Consider the following 22,922-nt stretch of genomic DNA (forward strand, 5'->3'; position numbering starts at 1 on the left):
CCTCTCCAGCATTTAAATGTGAATAAATCTTTTGTTTCACGTACTATTGCCCGTTATCTTGATACTGAAAGTATTTCCTTGCTTCGACAAAAGGCAGAACGGTAACAACACCAGAAGTGATGCGTAAAGTGAAGGCGAGAGTTGATCGAAATTCATGCCACAGTGGTAGAAAACTTGCCCGTGGGCTGAACATATCGCGAGAACATATCCAACACATAATCAAAAATTGACTAAAGCCATTGCAGTTCCAAAAAGGTCAAGAGCTCACCAACGCACAAGAAAAAAATAGGCTGCAAAGAGCCTAGGAATTGCTTGGCTTGCGCGTAAGCGGCAAGTTGGCAAAATTTTGTTTTCGCCGATGAAACACCATTCCAAATTTTATTTTTTGAACAAACAATATGATCGAATTTACTTGACAAAGATGTCTGCTGAAAATTTACTACTTCGATTGGGCACCATAATTTAAGCGCCACTATCAACAGTGGGGTCAAAATATATGCCGAATATTATCAGAAAAATGTCCTAACGGCAGTATTGAAAGCCTGGGTAAACAAAAATTTCGGATATTCCGACAGGACTCAGCCCATTGGAGTCATCAATTGTCAACCAAGAATTACTTAAAAAGGAAATTAGTTTCTTCATTTCTACCGCACAATGACCAGAAAATACTCTGGATCTCAATCCGGAGCACTTGTGCGCCCAGGACATTTTGGAGAGTAAGATTGGCACTAAAAACTAACAAAATATCGATCGCCTCAAGATGACGCTTACGGCCATCAATCACGAAGATTCCAACTGGACTCAGTACCATCGCAATCATGAAGAGTCAACCAAGAAGTGCTTAAGAAGGAGGATCTTCGCTTCATTTCTTCATTCTTCATTTCCGCATAATGACCAGCAAAATCTCCGGATTTCAATAATTTGCGCCCTGGTTAGTTTGGCACTATAAAATACCAATGTGTCAATCACCTCAAGATGATACTTTCGAAAATAAAATAGCAAAGTGTTAATAATCTCAAGATGGCGCTTCGACGGGATTAGACCAAAATTCTTTCGTGCAGCGTGTTATGGCTTTGTTGGCCATTTGAAGACCATAATTCGTATCAATGCTAGCAAATTCGAATTAATCTAAACTGATTCTAAAATTTTATGTTATTTTCGACATTTTTGGTTATCACTCTTTTTAATATTATTGAACAGGTCGAATCTTATGTATCCTCCACCATAGATTGCGTATAAAGTTCTACTAAAAATTGTCACCAAAATGGAATTAATTGGGTTGTGGTAAAATTTTCCGATGGCATGGTATAATTTTATTCCCTAACATTGTCTTCTACATTGTAAGTTTGTCCACATGAATGAATCCTCTTTGGTTATTGGTCGGTTTGTATAGAGGAGTCTGTAAGTAATTATGAATCAATATGAACCTTTTTTCGCATGGGCCAAATTTCAACCGTATCTGATGAAATTAGAAGTCAAATATTGGAAGGTGGATTTATATGGGCGCAATATCTGTTTTTTTTTTTATTTTTTTTTTGCATGGCCCCATAAAGTATATATTTTCTGGGTCGGGGTGAAATTCTGAGTCGATATAAGCATGTCCGTCCGTCCGTCTGTTGAAATTACGCTAACTTCCGAACGAAACAAACTATCGACTTGAAACTTGGCACCAGTAGTTGTTATTGATGTAGGTCGGATGGTTTTGCAAATGGGCCATATCGGACCACTTTTACGTATAGGCCCCATATAAACCGACGCTCAGATTTGGCTTGCGGAGCCTTTTGGAGGAGCAACAATCATCCGATCCGGTTGAAAGTTGCTACATGGTGTAAGTATATGGTCTCTAACAAGCATGCAAAAATTGGTCCACATCGGTCTATAATTATATATAGCCCCCATAAAAACCGGGGAGCCAACGTGGTGCAATGGTTAGCATGCCCGCCTTGCATACACAAGGTCGTGGGTTCGATTCCTGCTTCTACCGAACACCAAAAAGTTTTTCAGCGGTGGATTATCCCACCTCAGTAATGCTGGTGACATTTCTAAGGGTTTACTTAGACTATTCACAATAGACTGAATAGTCTAAGTAAGCCTGATACATCGGGCTGCCGCCTAACCTAACCTAACCCATATAAACCGATCCACAGATTTGTCTTGCGGAGCCTCTAAGAGAAGCAAATTTAATCCGATCCGGCACATGGTGTTAGAATATTGTATCTTACAACCATGCAAAAATTGGTTAACATCGGTACATAATTACATATAGCCCCCATATAAACCGATCCCCAGATTAGACCTCCGGAGCCTCATGGATGGGCAAAATTCATCCGATTCGGTTGAAATTTGGTACGTGGTGTTAGTATACGGTCTCTAACTACCATGCAGGAACCAACCATATCGGTCTATAATTAATATGTAGCCTCCATATAAATCGATCCCCAGATTTGACCTCCGGAGCCCCTTGGATGAGCAAAATTCACCCGATCTAGTTGAAATTTGTTACGTGGCGTTAGTATATGAACCATGCAAAATTTGTTCGATACCGGTCTTAATTATATATAACCACCATTTAAACCGATCCCCAGATTTGACCTTTGGAGCTCATGGAGGAGAAAAATTCATCCGATCCGGTTGAAATTTGGTACATTGCGCTAGTATATCGCCGCTAACAACCATGTTAAAATTGGTCTATAGTTATATAGAGCAAAAATAATCTACCAATATTTTATTACTATACAAAAATTTGTCAAGATTTTATTTCTATAGAAAATGTTGTCAAAATTTTATTTCTATAGAAAATTTTGTCAAGATTTTGTTTCTATAGAAAATGTTGTCAAATTTTTTTTTTCTATAAAATTTTTCAAAATTTTATTTCTATAAAATTTTTCAAAATTTTATTTCTATAAAATTTTTCAAAATTTTATTACTGTACAATATTTTGTCAAGATTTTATTTCTATGGAAAATTTTGTCAAAATTTTATTTCTATAGACAATTTTGTCAAAATTTTTTACTATACAAAATTTTATACAAACTTTTGTACGTATTTAATCGGTCCTTTTTTTGTTTAATATATACCCCGTATGGACTAACTTACAATTGAGAAGGCGGTATTAAGAAGTTTTAAGATACCTTGCCATCGGCAAGTGTTACCGCAACCCAAATAATTCGATTGTGGATGACAGTCTCTCGTAGAAGTTCTATCCATGGTGGAGGGTACAAAAGATTCGGCCTGGCGGAACTTACGGCCGTATATACTTATTCTTCTTGGGTTTCTAGAATCCGTATGTTTTATCCAATTTGCCTAAAATTAGAAATCTGGAGGTATTCTAGAACCATAAAGAGGTGTGCCGAAAATGTTGATTATCGGACCATATTTTGATATTGACCGATCTCCCGGTTTTACTTCTTGGGCTTCTAGAATCCCTAGTTTTTATCCAATTTGCCTGAAATTGGAAATCCAGAGGTATTATAGGACCACAAAGAGTTGTGCCGAAAGTGGTGATTATCGGAACATATTTTGATATAGCCCCTATATAGACCGATCTCTCGGTTTTAGTTCTTGGGCTTCTAGAATCCGTAGTTTTTATCCAATTTGCCTGAAATTGGAAATCCAGAGGTATTCTAGGATCATAAAGAGGTGTGCCGAATATGTTGTGTATCGGTAAGCTCCTAGGGTTCCTAGAAATTGTAGTTTTTATCCAACTTGCAACAAATTGAATATATACTGGCATTTTACACCCCACAAAAAAGTGTATAATCACATATCATATATAATAGTTTTTATCGGTCCATTTGGTAAGGCCTCCATATAGACCGATTTCAGATCTTGAGGGTAAAGAAGGTACACTGATCATGAAAATTGTTTGAAAGTGAATGTAAAATTTCCAGATTTTACTTCTCGTAATCATTTAAATAATTGAGGCAAAAATCTACAGATTTTAGATTTCAAATCAAGGCGTTAGTTCATCATTTTCTTGCACACTTACAAGAGATGTTTAAAACTCAAACAAAAAATGGTTCTTAAAAATCCAGAATCTGATCTAGTCTTTATAGGTACAATCTTAGACTGCCGCAAATCTCTCAACGAGATGGCTGAGTAGTACAATATTCACCTAATATGGGTGCCTGGCCATAGGAACATACCGGGGAACTGCGAAGCAGATGTGTTAGCAAGGCTAGGAACTACCTTACATATTCCAGGGAAACTAGAATCTGTTGGTATGCCTCTGGCCACCTGCAAGCTCTTACTGCGTGAGAAGGCTGTTATGATGGCCAATATTCGATGGGAGCATTGCAAGGGTTGTATAGACACCAAGCAAATATGGCCCCATTTAAACTTAAACTGCACACTAGATATGCAAGTGTTCTCAAGGCGTCAGATAGCACTCCTGATATCTGCTATAACGGGTCGCTGCCTGATAGGCGAATTTGCAAAAACTATAGGTGCGATGTATAATGGCTATTGTATAAGCTGTCATGATGTGGAGGAAAAGGAATCAATTAAACACCTCTTGTGTGAGTGTCCTGCTTTTTGTGTAAGGCGTAAGGGAATTTTAGGAGCATATAGCTTTAGATTACTGGCGGACCTGGAAAACGTTAACTTAAGCAGTTTGTTAATGTTTTTGGAACAATCTGGTTGGTTCCACAAAAGTAAATAATAGAGAAGGTTCAGTGGTTAAGACTAGAAGTGCCCATATGTAATAGGTACCTTTAGTTAAAGTCTAAGTGAGCCTGGAATTTAATCGGGTTGCCACTTTAAGCTAACCTAACTTAACCTAGGTACAATCTTTACATTTATCTTTGGGAAGCATACTGGTTGAACTGATCTGCTTGGTAAAATATCTGTCATCAAACCCCCCTGAAATTTTCAAAGGAAACTAATATATTTGATTCATGGTGGTGGGTATATAAGATTCGGCCCGGCCGAACTTACTGCTGTATATACTTGTTAGATGTATCGTGGTACTTCGCCAATTTTACATGCTATATGGAATGTAATAAAACTTTTTAATCGGTTATAATCCTTAAAGTAAACGTCTTATTCATGTTAATTTATAAATTTTTAAATAGCGAAATATCATCAAAAATATATTTGTACATCCCTTACAATATCTACCCATAGAGAATTTTCGGGCTCTATTCATGCATTTTTCCCAAAATCTCCCACTGTACAAGACAAACAAAAGAAGATGCCAGCAATTAACGCAGATACGCGAATGAATTAACTGCCAAGGACACGGTGTCTCTATGTGTCTGCTTGTGAATTACACTCCAAAAATACCAAGAAAACTATGTAGCAGTCATAGAGGTATTTTTAACGCCCACATGCAAAATACCCGGCTAGTCAGCAGAAAATGTTTCTGTGTGTGTTTGTATACACCAGGCAACGGGGTGAAAGGAAGGGGAGTGTTGTTTAGAGGCGTTGAAAAACAATGCTAACATTAATAACGGCATGTTAATGTTTAAATGGTCGATTAATGGATTTTGAAACGTGTTTAAAGTTTTATTACATTAAATGTCAGAACAAGGGCGATAATTTCTACAGTTCTCTCTCTCTCTCTGTTTCTCTTTTTTTACTTTCTTTAAATGACCTGGTGCTTGTTTTACACTGCCATAGCTGTTGTTGTTTTCTTACTTTCTTTTGCCAGTAGCGATAATTAAAAAATATTCAATTTGAAATGGAAGGAAATTCCTGGTAAGCAAGTAAGGAAGGAAGGAACGGCGCCTTTATCAAAGCTTGTTCATTTCATTTCTCTGAATAAGCGTTTTCTCACTCGTAACCTGTCTTTAAGATAGATAAACATTTTTGTTTATGTATTTTATCTGGCCCGTAATTTGTTGTCAGGTACAGACGTCAGGAAGTTTTGTTGGTTTTCTCTTTACCATAACATTGTAAGGGAAATTATTTCTCAAGATTTAAAGTAAATACTTACGAAAAATTCTGTTTAAGATCTATGAGACCATGAAATGCAAATGTCCACCAGTGTAAATTACTTCATTCCATTTGTTGGAATTTTGTTATGGATAGACCTTGGTATAAAATTTATGTATATTTTGCGATAAAGTTATTTTAAAACATAATCTCTGGAATTATATTGTGGTAAAATCCAAATAAATTTATGTTTTTCTATTCCAGAATCCCTGGACAATTTCCCTATAATAATTGTAAAATGTGGAAAATTGTGGAATTCATCAAAGGAGTTACCGTAGTCCAATGATTACACAAAAAAAAACAGGGAACCCACTAGAAAATTTTAGAAATTTTTAAATAAACTGTATTGCAAACGCAGATGTCATGCCGATTTCACAAAAGTAAGTAAATATTTTTCTACAAATTTAAGAAAATTTATTGGACATAATCAGTTTTTTTCAATTCGAGCTAAAAATTTCAAAAATATTCCGTTTTTGAGTTTATTTAACAAACGTACGCAAAAAATTATTAAAGTCAAAGGAACTTTCTGAAAACATAATAATTCCTTAAATAAAATATAATTAAATTTAGTACAACTTGTTTTGGCGTGTATGGTGTCCAATTTATTTGAATTTTTGAGGGCTTCCGCAGTTACTCTGTTCTTTATAGTTTTGGTATTTGTATCGGGAGGGAGACCTTTCCCTTGCCAGATATCTTTTAAAGGTACGCGGCAATGACAATTGTTTTTAATGCACATCTCAAAATGCTCTTCTAGAGATGAACCTAATTTCACGTTACAAGAATATCATATGAAGTGATATATACAAATTCGCTGTTTTACGCAGTTTTTGTAATAAATTTACATTTTCTAAATTTTACTTTCAAAACACAGTAAGAATTTGTAACATAATGTCAATTTAACGAAAAATACATGAAATTGTGTAGACGTGGAATTTTCGACAAAATATTTGTAGTGAAGAAAAAGTTATTTACTAATTTTTTAAAATGAAATCCGAAATACTGAATCACATATAAAGAACTAATGCGAAAGCAATGCAGTGGATGCTTCAAATTATGACTTCCAACTTATGACAAGCACATGTAAAATTTATTTCTTCTGCTTTCCGGAAGGATAAAAAAAAAAACATTTTCATTGCTGTAATCTATAAACTGTATTAATTTAAATTTGCGTAAATCACGGAAATGCAACGATCTCATAGCGACCTCAAGTACAAATTAATTTATTTAATTATTCACTTAATTGATTCAGTTATGGACAATGTTTAAGTTTTCTTTTGATTAAAAATTGATTTGACGGAATATTTTAATTGAAATACTATTGATGATATTTTTCGTGCAGACTATAATAGAAATCGCTAAATCCGACTTTATTTCTTCTTTAATTATTTTGTCAAGTTTTATATTTATACTTTTTAAATTTGATATTTTATTGAGTACACTTACCTCTTGCTTCGCCTGCCATTGCTTCATAGCTGATTTATATTTTTCAAATTCATTACACCAATGTGAATAAATTTTCTGGTAATCATTTTTCTTCGATGGCGGTGTACATCTGTAATAATAAAAAAAATAAAAATATTTAAAAATGGATTCAAATAAATGCGGAAATTTGATCCGAATGTGTACATGAGATTTAGGATTTAAATTATTAACTATTTGTGACTAATCATCAACCATTTCTAGAGAAATCCTAAAGTTCTCATTCAAGAAAATCGGGTTCGATAACGCCTTTCAAATTGGGAACAGTTTTCCCAATTGTTTAGATTTTTCTCCAATACTAGTATTTACAATGTAATTGAAAATGTTTTTCTTGTTTCAAGCAAAATAGTCGATTTTTGTACCTTCTAAGCTTGAAAAGTCAAATCGGATATAAGCCATACGTACCACAGGTCTTTGCGGATTTATGGCACTTTTACTTTTAGATTGAAATTAAACGCAAATCCTATCAAAAATACGACTGTTAAGTATTCAAGAAGTCAAATCGGTAGATCAACTGTATGGGCACAATATCGGTATATAGACCTATTTGCAACATCCTAGCAACAAATTTGCTGAATTTTCAGCAGCTTTGTTAAGGAAGTCAAAGATAATCAGCGCTAACCTCTGCTAGGAATTCACTGATGAATTTATAAGGAAGTGTCCCACTTAAATGCGCTTCTCCTTTGTATGAAATTTAGCGCTTTCAGAAGCAGTACATTTACATGAGGAAATCATTACAACTTTAGTGCGCTGAAGAATGCAGATAATGCTTTCGAATATTGGAACCATTATGGCGCTAAAGTACTACTAGATAGCGGTAATATACTGCCTTTAAAAATTATGAAATGAAAACACATTAGTAACAGTCTTCCTTTTTCATAATTATACTAGCTGGGCCCGGTACGCTTTGCTGGCCGCAAGAGTTATTCTTACCTTGAATTAAATTCAATAATACACAAAACAAGAGAACACAAAATGAATTTAATCGTCCGCAAAACACGTCCTTATCCTTCAAACACAATACATCAACTGATTTATTTATAGTAATATCTCTTCGGGCAAAAAAAATTGTTCGTTCGTAAGAAGTCGTGATAAAAACTTAACACAAAATGCTCTTTCTTACAGAAGTGCAACTTGGTAAGTGAAAGAGGAAGCACCAGCTTACTCTAGTGCTAGGCAATTGCGCTAATTTTAGCACTTCCATACTTTAACAAATTTTTAAAAAATTTTGCGTCGCCCGCTATAAACGAAGAACTTACTTACACCTTTAGAAGAGAAAGCACTGAATTCTCCACCTACAACATTGTGCAGAATAGTAGTATGAACACTACACTACAGTATGAACACTAATATTTAAGTGCTTCCAATTTTATAATTATTTTTAGTTTCTGGCAAATCGGAAAAAATTCCGGAATCTATGCCATCATCAAATCAAATTAGAAGTAAAGAAACCCTGCATTTCAGGCATTTTGGATAAAAATTGTGGAGTCTAGATGCCCACGAGGTGTCTATATTTCCAAGTCATAGCACTTTAACGGAGGGACATAAGTTTCGAAGATTCGTGTCCTCAATTTAATAAAACAATTCTTTATATTATATAAAATTATCCTTAACCCTCTAATGCCCAAGCCCGCCTTTAGGCGGCCTTTACTTAATAAGGAAGCTTTTAGTAAAACACTCCTTAAGACAACAAAAATGGGCAAAATAAAAGGAAAACTTATTTTAAACTATTCAAGAGGCTTTGCAGCATATGCTGAATTTTACAGTATAAAATTTTCTTGCGTAGTTCTCTTGCTTTTGTGTCGTTAACATTGAAAATTTAATCAGCTGGCAAAAAAATTGCGGCATTAGAGGGTTAATATATTATTATATTTTTTTCTATGGCTATAAAAATTTTATATCTGAATTTACTATCTTCTTACCATTCTGGAATTCTTTTTAATTAATTCTATTTAATTAGGGATGCTTATCAAGTGACTCTAAATAATGTTACGATATCAAATTGCATTGGTTATTTGTAGAAATTTTGGATTTAGTCTACTATGTCATCAAAGCTTTAACCTTTCCCAGGTGAAATGGTACAAAATAAACTCGAAAATATTTTTCACTCATACTTAGTAAAATACTACGTGCCCTGGCATTAAATTTGTAAGCACCACAAGGCAATGTTGGCGGTGAGGAAAATATAAATCATTAAATATTGTCCTTGGATAAATTCTTTTTGAAAATGTTCGTTAAGCTGATTTTCTTGCGTCCATTTATGTTATGGAAACTTTTTTCTTATTGGTTTATTTTTACAAAATGTCCATAAGGACAAACTTACCTGTGGGCATCAACGTTGACGCTGTAACTGCACAGCAGTGTCCCGCCTAAATAACTGTCATAGCGGCCACCATCTCCTTCGTTAATTGATATAATAACCAGACCACCCTCAGATGTTTCAATGTATTTGGAGGGTGTAAAGGCAATTTCGTATCTATTAAAGAAAGGAAGAAAAATAAGACGAAAAAAAGCAAATGAGTAATTTTTTAACAAATCTTTAAAAACGGGAAATAATGAGAAATATTAAAGAAGTTTGCCTAAAGTTTAATAAGGTTAATTTTTTGGGAATTTAAAGATTGTTAATATAATTGCAGGAGACAAGGACTACTACACTTCACATGGTGATTCATGAAATTTTAATTTTCACCTACATTCTTCTGCAAGACCAAGAACCTTTTGTTGAAAATGTGATTACACTTTATTGATAAACCATAGCAATTATTTAAAATAGTTAAAGAATATCCCTAGAGTATATGAGGTTTTTGGCTATCTATTACATTGAGAATTAAAATGTTGACCTTTCGATTTTTAAAAATTTTAGAAAAGTCAACCTTTTAATATTTCCCCAATGTGAATAAAATCCATATACATTGCCCTTTCATTATCATAATTCTATGCTTAAAATGTTATATGCCACACCCATAGAAAAGTTGAGACTACTGTTTTTTGCATTTTTGTTTATCATGCCTAGACAAGGAGCACGAAATTGAAGACAAAATCGAAATATTGAATAACAAAACATTTTAGTGTCAATTTGCCGCTTTAATGCCAAAACAAAACTTTTGTACTTCATTTCCGTTTCCTTTTGATTGCGAAAAAAAAACAATTCCCCACCTACAGCATGAGCACCACCATTGATTCTTTTTATCACTCTCTCTCTTTCTCATTGTTCTATATTTCTGCCTTTGACGGCTTTTTCTGTTAAATTTGTTCAGAGTTTTTTTTCTGATACCTCTTACTTCCCAAGCACGGGCAAACCTTCAGTAGAATTTTATTGATTTTTTCTGGTAACATTTTTATGGAGTCGCGTTTTTTTTTCCTTCCAAGTTTTCAGAGTTTTTGTTGCTTTGGCTTATGGTTTTCTTAAAAGTTAAAGAATTTAATTTTTTCCTTGTCGATGTCTATGATCTAAACAAACAAATATCATCACCACCACCATCATCATCATCATCATCGGCATTGCCATCAAAGTCGTCATGTTTCAATGAAGAGCCTCATCAGTTACATTTCCGTTTTCATAAATTTTTGACTGTTTGACTGTTTTGAACAAAAACAAAAATCCACTTCCTTTTTTTTTGTGAGTCCTATTCCCCTCCATGTTGCAAACGTGATTGTAGAACTCATAGCTACATTGGGGATTGGTGGTTATAGCTTCATTATATTTCAATAGCAAAGTAAAGATTTTATTTTCGAAAAGTTACATCTGTTGTCGTCTCCAGATAAAGATTTTTGTCATTTTGATGTCATTTTTAATAAGCTCAAATATTTACACAGAGAAAAACAGTGTCGGCTTGCCATATTCGAAAACGTTTGGTTAGTATTTAGAAAAATGTAGACGACAGTAAATTCTCAGGCTATGAACACTACTAATACAACCAATATTTTCAGTGAACAGTGCCGTAATTTAAGTTCGTAAGTTCGACCAGGCCGAATCTTATGTATCCTCCACCATGGAGTGTAGAAACTTCTACTTAAGACTGCCATCCTCAATCGAATTACTTGGGCTGTGGCAAGGTATTTTAAAACTCTGCTAAATTGTAAATTAGTCCACACGGAATTTATATTAGCCAAAAAAGACCCATTAAATACGTATATAATTCAGTTCTTGATCGGCATATCGGTCTATAAATAATTACGAACCGATATGAACTATTTCGTGGTAATTAAGTAGCCAGAAGCACAATACGGGGCTCACTTTATGTGGGGGTTAAATAAAACTATGAAATTATAGGGATCCATTTTTGTGTGATTGGGGGTCGGTTTATCTGGAGGCTATATATAACTATAGACCGATATGGAAAAAATTTTGGCATGATTGTTAGCGGCCATATCCTTGCACAATGTACCAAATTTCTACCGAATCGGATGAAATTTACTCCTCCAAGAAACTCCGGAGGTCAAATCTGGCGATCGGTTTATATGGGTCTATATATAATTATGGACCGATATGAACCAATTTTTGCATGTTAGTTAGATACCATATACTAACACCACGTACCAAATTTCAACCGGATCCGATGAAATTTGCTTCTCTAAGAGGCTCCGCAAGCCAACTCTGGGGGTCGGTTTATATGGGGCTATATATAATTATGGACCGATATGGAATAATTTTTGCATGGTTATTAGTGTCCATATACTAACACCACATACCAAATTTCAACCAGATCGGATTAAATTTGACCCTCCAAAAGGCTCCGGAGGTCAAATCTGGGGATCGGTTTATATGGGGGCTATATATAATTATGGACCTATGTGAACCAATTTTTAAGGTTAGTTAGAGACCATATACTAACACCACGTACCAAATTTCAACCAGATCGGATTAAATTTGCCCCTCCAAAAGGCTCCGGAGGTCAAATCTGGGGATCGGTTTATATGGGGGCTATATATAATTATGGACAGATATGAACCAATTTTTGCATGTTAGTTAGAGACCATATATTAACACCACGTACCAAATTTCAACCGGATCGGATGAAATTTGCTTCTCTAAGAGGCTCCGCAAGACAAATCTGGGGATCGGTTTATATGGGGTCTATACTTAAAAGTGGTCCAGTATGGCCCATTTACAACATCATCCGACCTACATCAATAACAACTACTTATGCCAAGCTTCAAGTCGATAGCTTGTTTCGTTCGGAAGTTAGCGTGATTTCAACAGACGTACGGACATGCTTAGATCGACTCAGAATTTCACCACGACCCAGAATATATATATTTTATGGGATCTTAGAGCAATATTTCGATGTGTTACAAACGGAATGACAATGTTAATATACCCCCCATCCTATGGTGGTGAGTATAAAAATAACGTTTGGAAACAAACAAAATTATAATCATCTATATCAGAGATTTTCCCTTTTCATTACATTAAAGGATTGATAGAATCAACCTTTTATAGCGATTAGAGGTAGGTCATAGATATCTGACCATATCGCACCATATTTATATACCTTATCCTTCCTATAAACAGAGATGATGTACACGTCCAATAGAGGAAAAGGCCTACAGATGATCGACACTACACAGAAAAACGATCACCAAAATATTTTCAATTACAAAATTGATTGTATCTGATTTTTTTTAATTAAAACATTAATTGATAGAATTAACGTTTTAAATATTTAAACAAAAATTAATTGATATAATTAACTTTTTAATCAAACTCGGATGACTACTAAATCAGTTAAGAAAATAAATGGGCAATTCTATTGATTAATCAAATAAGTGTTAATTAAAAAATTAGTTGAGTTTTGCAATCATTACTAATTCAATTTTTAATTGAATCAATTAAAAATTTAATTGAAATTTGGTAATGAAAACAATAAATTGATTTAATCAATGATATTGGCAATGGTTAGGTTAGGTTAGGTGGCAGCCCAATATATCAGACTCACTTAGACTATTCAGTCCATTGTGATACCACAGTGGTGAACTTATCTCTTATCACTGAGTGCTGACCGATTCCACGTTAAGCTCAATGACAAGGGACCTCCTTTTTATAGCCGAGTCCGAACGGCGTTCCACTTTGCAGTGAAACCAGAAGCTTTGAAACGCTCAGAAATGTCACCAGCATTGTTCGGTCGAAGCAGGAATCAAACCCACGACCTTGTGTATACAAGGCGGGCCATTGCACCACGGTGGCTCCCATGAGTTTGGTAATGAAAACAATTAATTTTTCAACCAAATATTGTTTATGCCCAATTAAAACTGTGATTGATACTATCATGTTGGTGATTGAAGACATTTCAAATAAAAAATTAATAAATACAATTAATTTTTTGATTGAATTAAAAAATGTCTGTATGCGGTGGACTTAAAATGACGTCACAATACAAAGAAATGCGAGATCAACCATAACACATGCGTCGATAGACTCATGGAGATCAATGGGAAGGAAGTGCATTATTAGAATTTTGCAGTGATGAAAACGGATATATTCCCGGGCAATGAAGATCACTTCAACTAGAGGCTTGGAAAATATTATGAAATTTAGACATATAAAAAGAAATAATGAGATTACAGATGTTGGGACAATGGGCAAAAAAATCTAAAAATGAAGGGACATGATGAGGTAGCAGATAGCATAGCCATAATCATCAAATATGACACCAGACAAACGATCCTGGTAGAATCGAACTCTATAAAAAAAAAATAACAACAACAACAAAGGAGATAAACGTTACACTCATGGATCACTTATGGGTAAAAGGAGGGTACTGGATGTATACTTGTTGGAACCAGATTCCGAGATTCTATTCCGACTGCCGGATCATATTTCTAAAATCAGAAGTGAAGGCGTTAACGGAATGTGTGCAACGACTTACAACCAAAACGAAGCCCGAGGACGTCTACATTTTCACAGATAGCCGGAGGGTGAGATCACGAACCATATTGCATTGCACAGGGATAATCAACGACGTGTTGGATGATGGTGTATGTAGTTCGTTGGCCCTGTCATTATCCAGCTCTCTAAAAATGCTTTTATTCGAAAGAAGCTTTATCATTGGCAAGAAATAAATAAAAAAAATCGACGTAAACATTATTTTTTTAGTGTAAAGCCCACCATTGGTTCGGCAAGAAATAAATAAAAAAAAAATCACGTAAACATTCTTTTTTTAGTGTAAAGCCCACCATTGGTTCGGAACAGGGCCCAGGTTAGACACAAAGGAGTGGACAGACACTAGGGAATTTTCTGCTCAATTTATTTCTGCAAAAAGAAATGGTGAAAGCAAGAAGTTGAGCGGACAATAAGCCGCATACGAGCTTAGATGTATACCAGCCTACTTGAGACAGGTAAGTCTGGATTCAAAGCTAAATTAAACATTCATCCGTGGGTTTAGGTATAGCTTGAATTTTTGTAAGTATCTCCCTGTTGAATGTTTTGCATGTAAATAAAGCGCATATGGTGTCGTATTATTTTTTTTTCAACGTGATTGTATTTAATCCATGTATTTTTTTGTTTTTCAGTGTATAAGGAAATTTCATTCAATCGTAACAAATTTTATAGATCTTTTTTTGTTTAAGATATCATAATAAAATTTTTATTCGTTATTACCACCATCTCGTTTCTGCTTGAGTCTCTTAACAATAATGCTTTATCACATGAAATCATCCCCCTCATCTCATTACATACGGAGAAAATCTTGAATATTCAAAATTATTTATTTCCAGATAGATTGCAAGATATTTTGATTTGTGAAAAATTTTCATTTAAAATACAATTTTTCATTTATTCATACATCAATACTTTTGTGGGCCATACGACACACCCCAATGATATGTAGTAGCTATTTCCAAAATTTCTAGTTATCTTTGATTAAAGGAGGGTTGAAAGTGCACTTGTTGTCACAATGAGTTCTAAGGACCTTGGTATGGGTGTCAATTAGTTGGATACTATATGCACAGCTAAATGTTTTATATCGATGTGTGTGCGTGTGCGGGAGGGTGTGTTTCTGTGTATATGTTTAGTTCTTAAGATTTAGAGATTAAATCGATACAGTATTTTGTAATAGAGTTATTGTTAGATCAGTATATTGTCAAGTATTTAAAAGGCAATTTAGAACTCATATTTCAATTGCCTGTCTCTTGTATGTATGAACGTCAGTGTGTATACGTATTTAAGTGTATCTGCAGGGTGGATATAAATTTTCAAATTACAGAGATTACTGACATTCTTGTTTGACAAGATTAGGATTGAATAACTGAACATGTTTGTTCAATTAGATATGTCCAATATTTTAAAATATTTCATCTGTGAATACGAAATATAATTTTAAGAATTTATAACCATTTGTCTTTAGATATATCAAATGAACAGGGCGAAGAAGATTGATTTATGCATACATAATGTAATAATAAGCCTTTGGATTGATTCTATATCCATTGAAAAGTGGTTCCTAAAATACTTTGAATATTTTATTCGACAAAACAGTGAAGGGAAATCTGGAATAGTAGAAAAGTAAAAAAACTGTAGAAAAAATTGTTTAGAAAATTCTTTATAGAGGTAACATTAAACATTATTGACATGTTCCCAAAATATTTTGAATATAAAACTTTTTTTAAATAAAGTTCCATTGCATTGCAAAAATATTAAAAATCAATTAAGAAATTTTTAAACTCAAATGAAGGCAATTGCTTAGTGCCCTATGCCATATTTGAAATCTAAAGTTCTCCAAATCTTTGCAATTTTATGTGATTTAAATTCTTCTGAAATAAACAAAATCCGGAGGATCTTCTATTGTCATACCATTGGAGACTATTTACACTGAAAAATATTTACTTGGTATTAAAGATTACGTAACCAATTTATACAATAAATTGGTTTCGTAATTTATACAATAAATTGGTTTCGTAATCTTTTCTTGAAAATAATACAATATTTATTAAAAGAAAGTTCATAGTATTTGCTTTAAAATGTTTTTTTATACCCTGTTTTTGTTAAATTTAGGACAAAAATTAAAAAAAAAATACTTTGAATTATTTGTTGGCATTTGTTTGTACGTGAATAGCTTTATAAATATATCGAAATAGGAGAATACAAATTCCATAAATGAGATCCCTATTCTAAATTTAATTTTATGGGTCTTAGGTTTAAAGCTTCAATTTAAAGCATCTCTGGCTAGGAGTCAATTCCAAAGGAAGGTCAAAATTTTTGGGACCTTGTAATCTTAAGTTTTTTTAAAAAAATTCTTTTTTTTGAGAGAATTCGAAGCAAAAAATTAAATAAAAAATTATTTTTGAGAATTGTACGATTTTTATTGCATAAGCTACCATTGAACTAATTCTTGTGGTCATTGAAATTTATACCCACGCTTTATTCGAACCATTTTTGAGACAATCTTCGAAAAAGAAAATTCCATTTTCGAAGAAGAAAATTATATTACATGTTAGCCTGATACCGAAACAGGCAATTGACGTCCAAATAATTGTATAATTAGAAGAAAATTCCAATTGATGCTTAATTAAAAACAAGTATATACGGCCGTAAGTTCGACCAGGCCGAATCTTATGTACCCTCCAACATGGATTGCGTAGAAACTTCTTCTAAACACTGCCATCCACAATCGAAATACTTAAGTTGCGGTAGCGCTTGCAGATGGCAAGGTATCTTAAAACCTCCTAACACCGTCTTCTAAATTGTATGTAAGTCCATACGTGGTTATATTAAATCAAAAAAGATCGATCAAATACGTATATAATTCAGTTTGACAAAATTTTCTATAGACATAAAAAATTTTAACAAAATTTTCTATAGAAAGAAAATTTTGATAAAATTTTCTACAGTAATAAAATTTTAACAAACTTTTCTATAGAAATAAAATTTTATCAAAATTTTCTATAGAAATAAAATCTTGACTAAATTTTCTATAGAAATAAAATTTTAACAAGATTTTCTATAGAAATACAATTTTTACAAAAATTTTCTATAGAAATAAAATTTTGACAACATTTTCTATAGAAGTAAAATTTGGAAAAAATTTTCTATAGAAGTAAAATTTTGACAAAATTTTCTATAGAAGTAAAATTTTGACAAAATTTTCTATAGAAGTAAAATTTTGACAAAATTTTCTATAGAAATAAAATTTTGACAAAATTTTCTATAGAAATAAAATTTTGACAAAATTTTCTATTGAAATAAAATTTTGACAAAATTTTCTATAGAAATAAAATTTTGACAAGATTTTCTATAGAAATAAAATTTTAACAAAAATTTTCTATAGAAATAAAATTTTGACAAAATTTTCTATAGAAATAAAATTTTGACAAAATTTTCTATAGAAATAAAATTTTAACAAAATTGTCTATAGAAATAAAATTTTGGTAGATTATTTTTGGCTCGAGTGGCAACCATGATTATGAACCGATATCATATACTGACACCACGTACCAAATTTCAACCGGATCGGATGAAATTTGCTTCTCTTAGAGGCTCCGCAAGCCAAATCTGGGGATGGATTTATATGGGGGCTATATATAATTATGGACCGATATGGACCAATTCCTGCATGGTTGTTGGATACCATATACTAACACCACGTACCAAATTTCAACCGGATCGGATGAATTTTGCTCCTCTAAGAGGCTCCGGAGGTCACATCTGGGGATCGGCTTATATGGAGGCTATATATAATTATAGACCGATGTGGACCAATTTTTGCATGGTTGTTAGAGACCATATACTAACAACATGTGCCAAATTTCAGCCGCATCGGATAAAATTTGGTTTTCTTAGAGGCTCCGCAAGCCAAATCGGGGGATCGGTTTATATGGGGGCTATATGTAATTATGGACCGATATGGACCAATTTCTGCATGGTTATTAGAGACCATATACTAACACCATGTACCAAATTTCAGCCGGATCGGATGAAATTTGTTTCTCTTAGAGCAATCGCAAGCCAAATTTGGGGGTCCGTTTATATGGGGGCTATACGTAAAAGTGGACCGATATGGACCAATTTTTGCATGGTTGTTAGAGACCATATACTAACACCATGTACCAAATTTCAGCCGGATCGGATGAAATTTGCTTCTCTTAGAGCAATCGCAAACCAAATTTGAGGGTCCGTTTATATGGGGGATATACGTAAAAGTGGACCGATAGGGCCCATTTGCAATACCATCCGACCTACATCAATAACAACTACTTGTGGCAAGTTTCAAGTCGATAGCTTGTTTCGTTCGGAAGTTAGCGTGATTTCAACAGACGGACGGACGGACGGACATGCTCAGAAAGACTCAGAATTTCACCACGACCCAGAATATGCTTTATGGGGTCTTAGAGCAATATTTCGATGTGTTACAAACGGAATGACAAAGTTAATATACCCCCATCCTATGGTGGAGGTTATAAAAATCATGAAAAATCATGAATGTATTATATAAAACTTAAAAAAAAAAATAAATATGAAATATACAACGAAAATATTTATTAACTTATGAATAAAAACATAATGCATGGATACATCCGGGCTTCTTTAAATCCAATAAAATTTCTATAGAACCAAATAAATTTAGTAAATAAAATTTCAACTATCGCAATGAACTCATTACTTACATATACTAGAAATAAAATAAATATAAAATATACAATAAAAATATTTATTAACTTATGAATAAAAACATAATATATGGATGTCTCCGGGCTTCTTTAAAAACAATAAAATTTCTTTAATAAACTAAATTTCAACTATCGAAATGAACCCATCCCTTGCATGTACAACAAAAAGGTTCATTGACTGGCATTTTGCACTCATGCCTCAAACTTCACCATCCCTTAAGCCAATCTAAAGCTCATTCATACATTTGTTCCAAACGCATTTGACACTTCCAATATCTTCTCAATGATATACGAGATGTCACAAAACGATATCATCTTCTCAAAGGAAGCCAAAAACAGAACAAAAACAAAAAACACGAAAACAAATTGAAAACTGGAAAGGACCCTGGTAGTAACACTACTAGATATCATGGCTTAAATTCTCTATAAAACTTACCGTCCTTTTTCCGTTGAATGATGATACCATCGAACTGTTTTTTGTTTTAGAACTTCGGGTACTTTAACAAAACATGAGAGATGCAGAGTTTGTCCATATGAGGCAGTGATACGTTTCTTGAGAACACTTGTATCACAAATGCCGGAAGTTTCGTTGGCAACATCCTAAACGGCAGCAATGAACGGAAATGAAAATACGTGAGATGGAGAATAACGAGAATAACAAAAACCAAAAACAAGAAAAGCAAACAATGAAATTTGAGATATACTATAAAATAAAATTTAAATTAAAAATTTTAAATTCTCCAAAAAAGACAAAACATGAATTGTTTGCTTTGTGTTCTTCTCGTCTAAGAGATGCTTTAACATACCTGTAGTAATCCCAATTGATATGGTTTACATGTACCAGCATCCTTATCCCAGCCACAATAGGGATCCGATACACAACGGAAACAGGAGTCATAGCGTCTAGCACACATTGCCAAATCAATTTGTTTAACCGCATAATCGGTGGACAAATACAGAGATCCAGTTTTCTGGCTAATACCCATTTCACGTATTGGCTCATTGTGAGCCACTTCGAAGATGTCCAACAGATTCGAATGCCGATGGCCATAGCGTATAAATTGCACAATTTTATAGATACTGCCTGTGGCGGTGCCAATGAAATAAACCAAATATTCTTGATTTAGTTTATCAATGCGGATCCTGCAAAACAAAAAATGGGGAGAAAACAAAAAAAAATTGAATAGAAATTGATGGTAATTCATAAAGACATAATCAGTGGAAAAGAGAATGTGTACAGAGAAATATGATGTGAATATTAAACAGGATTTCTTAAATATCTGGGCAATATTACATTTCTAAATAAAATATTAACAACCTTATAAAATCACTACCAGTATTTTTAAATATTTAGAAATATTTAATCAATTAAATATTTTTTTCAATGTCTTCTCTAACTCTTTAGCATATTTTCATAAAGTAACTTCAAATTACTAATGTAGAAAATCTATCTAATGTCGGAAATTGTATCCTTGTTTTGTGTATCCATTTTATTTGGTAATCCATTATCATATGCCATAAGAATTTATAAAACATTCTTCAAAATTTCTTTAGAAATTACTTACAAACTAACATTTTGCCCCCACTCATTTAACCCTAAACTTTTTGTAAATGTCAAAAGTTTGTACTACTTTCGCAAAAAACTATCATTAAAATGTTGGTGTAAGTGAAAATTTTAGCTTAGTTTTTAGTTGCACTCCTAAGAAATTGTGTCGACAGCTCTTTAAAAAGTTTAGTCAAGACAAACAGAAATGAAGGTTAAAAATATTGTTATAGCATTTGAAAGAAAACTGTTATAGCGTTTGTAGTATACTATGCTGTTTGCAATTCATTCGACCACGAAAGTAAAAGTCGCCATGTTCTCAGATATGCTTGAAATTATATTGTATATGGATATAAATTAGAGATACAAATTAGAATATAAATTAGAGGGATAAATTATCAATTTTTTTCTCCCCATCCATGATATTGTTCAATATTTTTAAACATATCCCACACAAGACGTTTTGTCGTTTTTGGCAATCTATAGTCTTATTCCTGAACATTGTCTTCTAACTTGTAACAGAGTCCATATGGGGTCCATGTAAGATAAAATAAGAGTATATAAGCCAATTCAGGTCTTGATCTGTTTATAAAGTGGATTCTATAAATAATTATGGCCCATATGAAATAATTTCCTCATTGTAATTAGAGAGTCAAATTTCAAACGGATCGGATGATATTTGTTCTTTAATGGGGCTACAGAAGTCAAGTTTGGGGGTCGGTTTATATGTAGGCTATATATCATTATGAAGCGATATGGGCCAATTTTTGCATGCTTGTAGAGAACTAGAACATGTAGAAACTAGAGGTGTGCACGTGACACGAAATTGTCGTGACCAACGAACATTTTCGTGATTCGTGCGTGAGTCGTGAGTCACGCTTATAACAACAGCGTGAGTGTGCGTGAGCGTGATTAACAAACCAAAATGTCGTGCGTGAGCGTGAGTCACGAAAATAATATCTTCTTGAGTGTGCGTGAGTAATTACACTCACGAACATATTGCTGCCAACCAACATAAAACGCTTAAGAATTAAATTCGATTACAATTTTAGTGACACCTGGGATGTTAAGAGTTTAATAACACTCTCGATTTTAATAAAGCTCATGTTTTCAGACACTTCAGTAAGGTAAATTAATCATAAAATTATTAGTGAGTCATGATATTTTTCGCGAATAACAGAAGGAATATTATCATCCCAAAACATGCTTAAAGAGCAAAGTGTTATTTTTGAACGGTGAACATGGAACATTTTTGTAGCAAACATTTTGTTTTCTCGGTGTGTTACAACGGGAATGTCAAAGCTAATAAATCCCCATCCTATAGTAGAGGGTATAACAAGAATATTACAATAAAGTTAAGCCAAATTGTTTCACTGACATTAAGAATGTTTTTCATAAGGACAACGAAAAATTACATAAATTTTCCGAAACTTTGAAAATTAGATTTTTAAAATGAGAAATAATTTATTTTTTTTTCAAAATTTGTGAAGTGCCTCTTAGGTTAGGTAAGGTTAGGTGGCAGCCCAATGTATTAGGCTCACTAAGAGTTTTCAGTCCATTGTGATACCACTCTTATCACTGAGTGCTGACCGATTCCATGTTAAGCTCAACGACAAGGGACCTCAATTTTATAGCCGATCCGAAAGGCATTCCACATTGCAGTGAAACCACTTAGAGAAGCTTTGAAACACTCGGAAATGTCACCAGTATTATTGAGGTTGGAAATCCACCGCTGAAAAATGTTTGGTGTTCGATCGAAGCAGGAATCGAACCCACGACCTTGTGTGTGTCAGGCGGGCATGCTAAACATTGCACCACGATGGCTCCCTTCCTCCTACACACAAAAAAATTTTTCTCTGATTCAATCACCAAATTAATTGATCCAATTAATTTTTTAATTAAAATGTCTTCAATCACGAAAATGATAGTATCAATCACAGTTTTAATTGGGCATAGAAAAAATTCTTGATTAAAAAATTAATTGTTTTTTCAGCAAAATTCAATTAATTTTTTAATTGATTCAATTAAAAATTTAATTGATATTGATTGCAAAACGCAATTAATTTATTAATTAAAAAAGGTAAATATTTTTAATTACTTAGTTAGATTGGCTTTGAGTTTTTATTTGGATTAACAAATGATTGTTTGAAATACATTTTTAATTAAAAATTAAAAAAAAATCAGAACTTTTTTAAACTGAATTAGTCTTCCGAATTTGATTAAAAAGTTAATTGTATCAATTAATTTTTTAATTAAAATTTTTAAAATGTTCAATCATTGACTTAATAAACTTAATGTTTCTATCATGATTAAAAAGTTAATTTTATCAATTAATTTATTAATTGAAAAATGTTCAACTTCA

At 33.2% G+C, this 22,922-nt stretch overlaps 1 protein-coding gene across 2 annotated transcripts in view; it reads right to left on the reverse strand.

The window, feature by feature from the left end:
• LOC142238937 (semaphorin-2A-like) overlaps nt 1-22,922 on the reverse strand; it is a 525,466-nt gene that overhangs the window by 11,641 nt on the left and 490,903 nt on the right. For both annotated transcript variants that reach the window (XM_075310669.1, XM_075310668.1), the window contains exons 11-14: nt 19,824-20,160; nt 19,454-19,617; nt 9,737-9,889; nt 7,378-7,486 (exon numbers count right to left, since the gene is read on the reverse strand). In XM_075310669.1, coding sequence (XP_075166784.1) covers nt 7,378-7,486; nt 9,737-9,889; nt 19,454-19,617; nt 19,824-20,160 — 763 coding nt within the window. The remainder of the gene's footprint in view (nt 1-7,377; nt 7,487-9,736; nt 9,890-19,453; nt 19,618-19,823; nt 20,161-22,922) is intronic.

The sequence above is a fragment of the Haematobia irritans genome, chromosome 5 (genome assembly GCF_050003625.1).
Source record: "Haematobia irritans isolate KBUSLIRL chromosome 5, ASM5000362v1, whole genome shotgun sequence".
In the NCBI taxonomy this organism is placed as follows: domain Eukaryota; kingdom Metazoa; phylum Arthropoda; class Insecta; order Diptera; family Muscidae; genus Haematobia; species Haematobia irritans.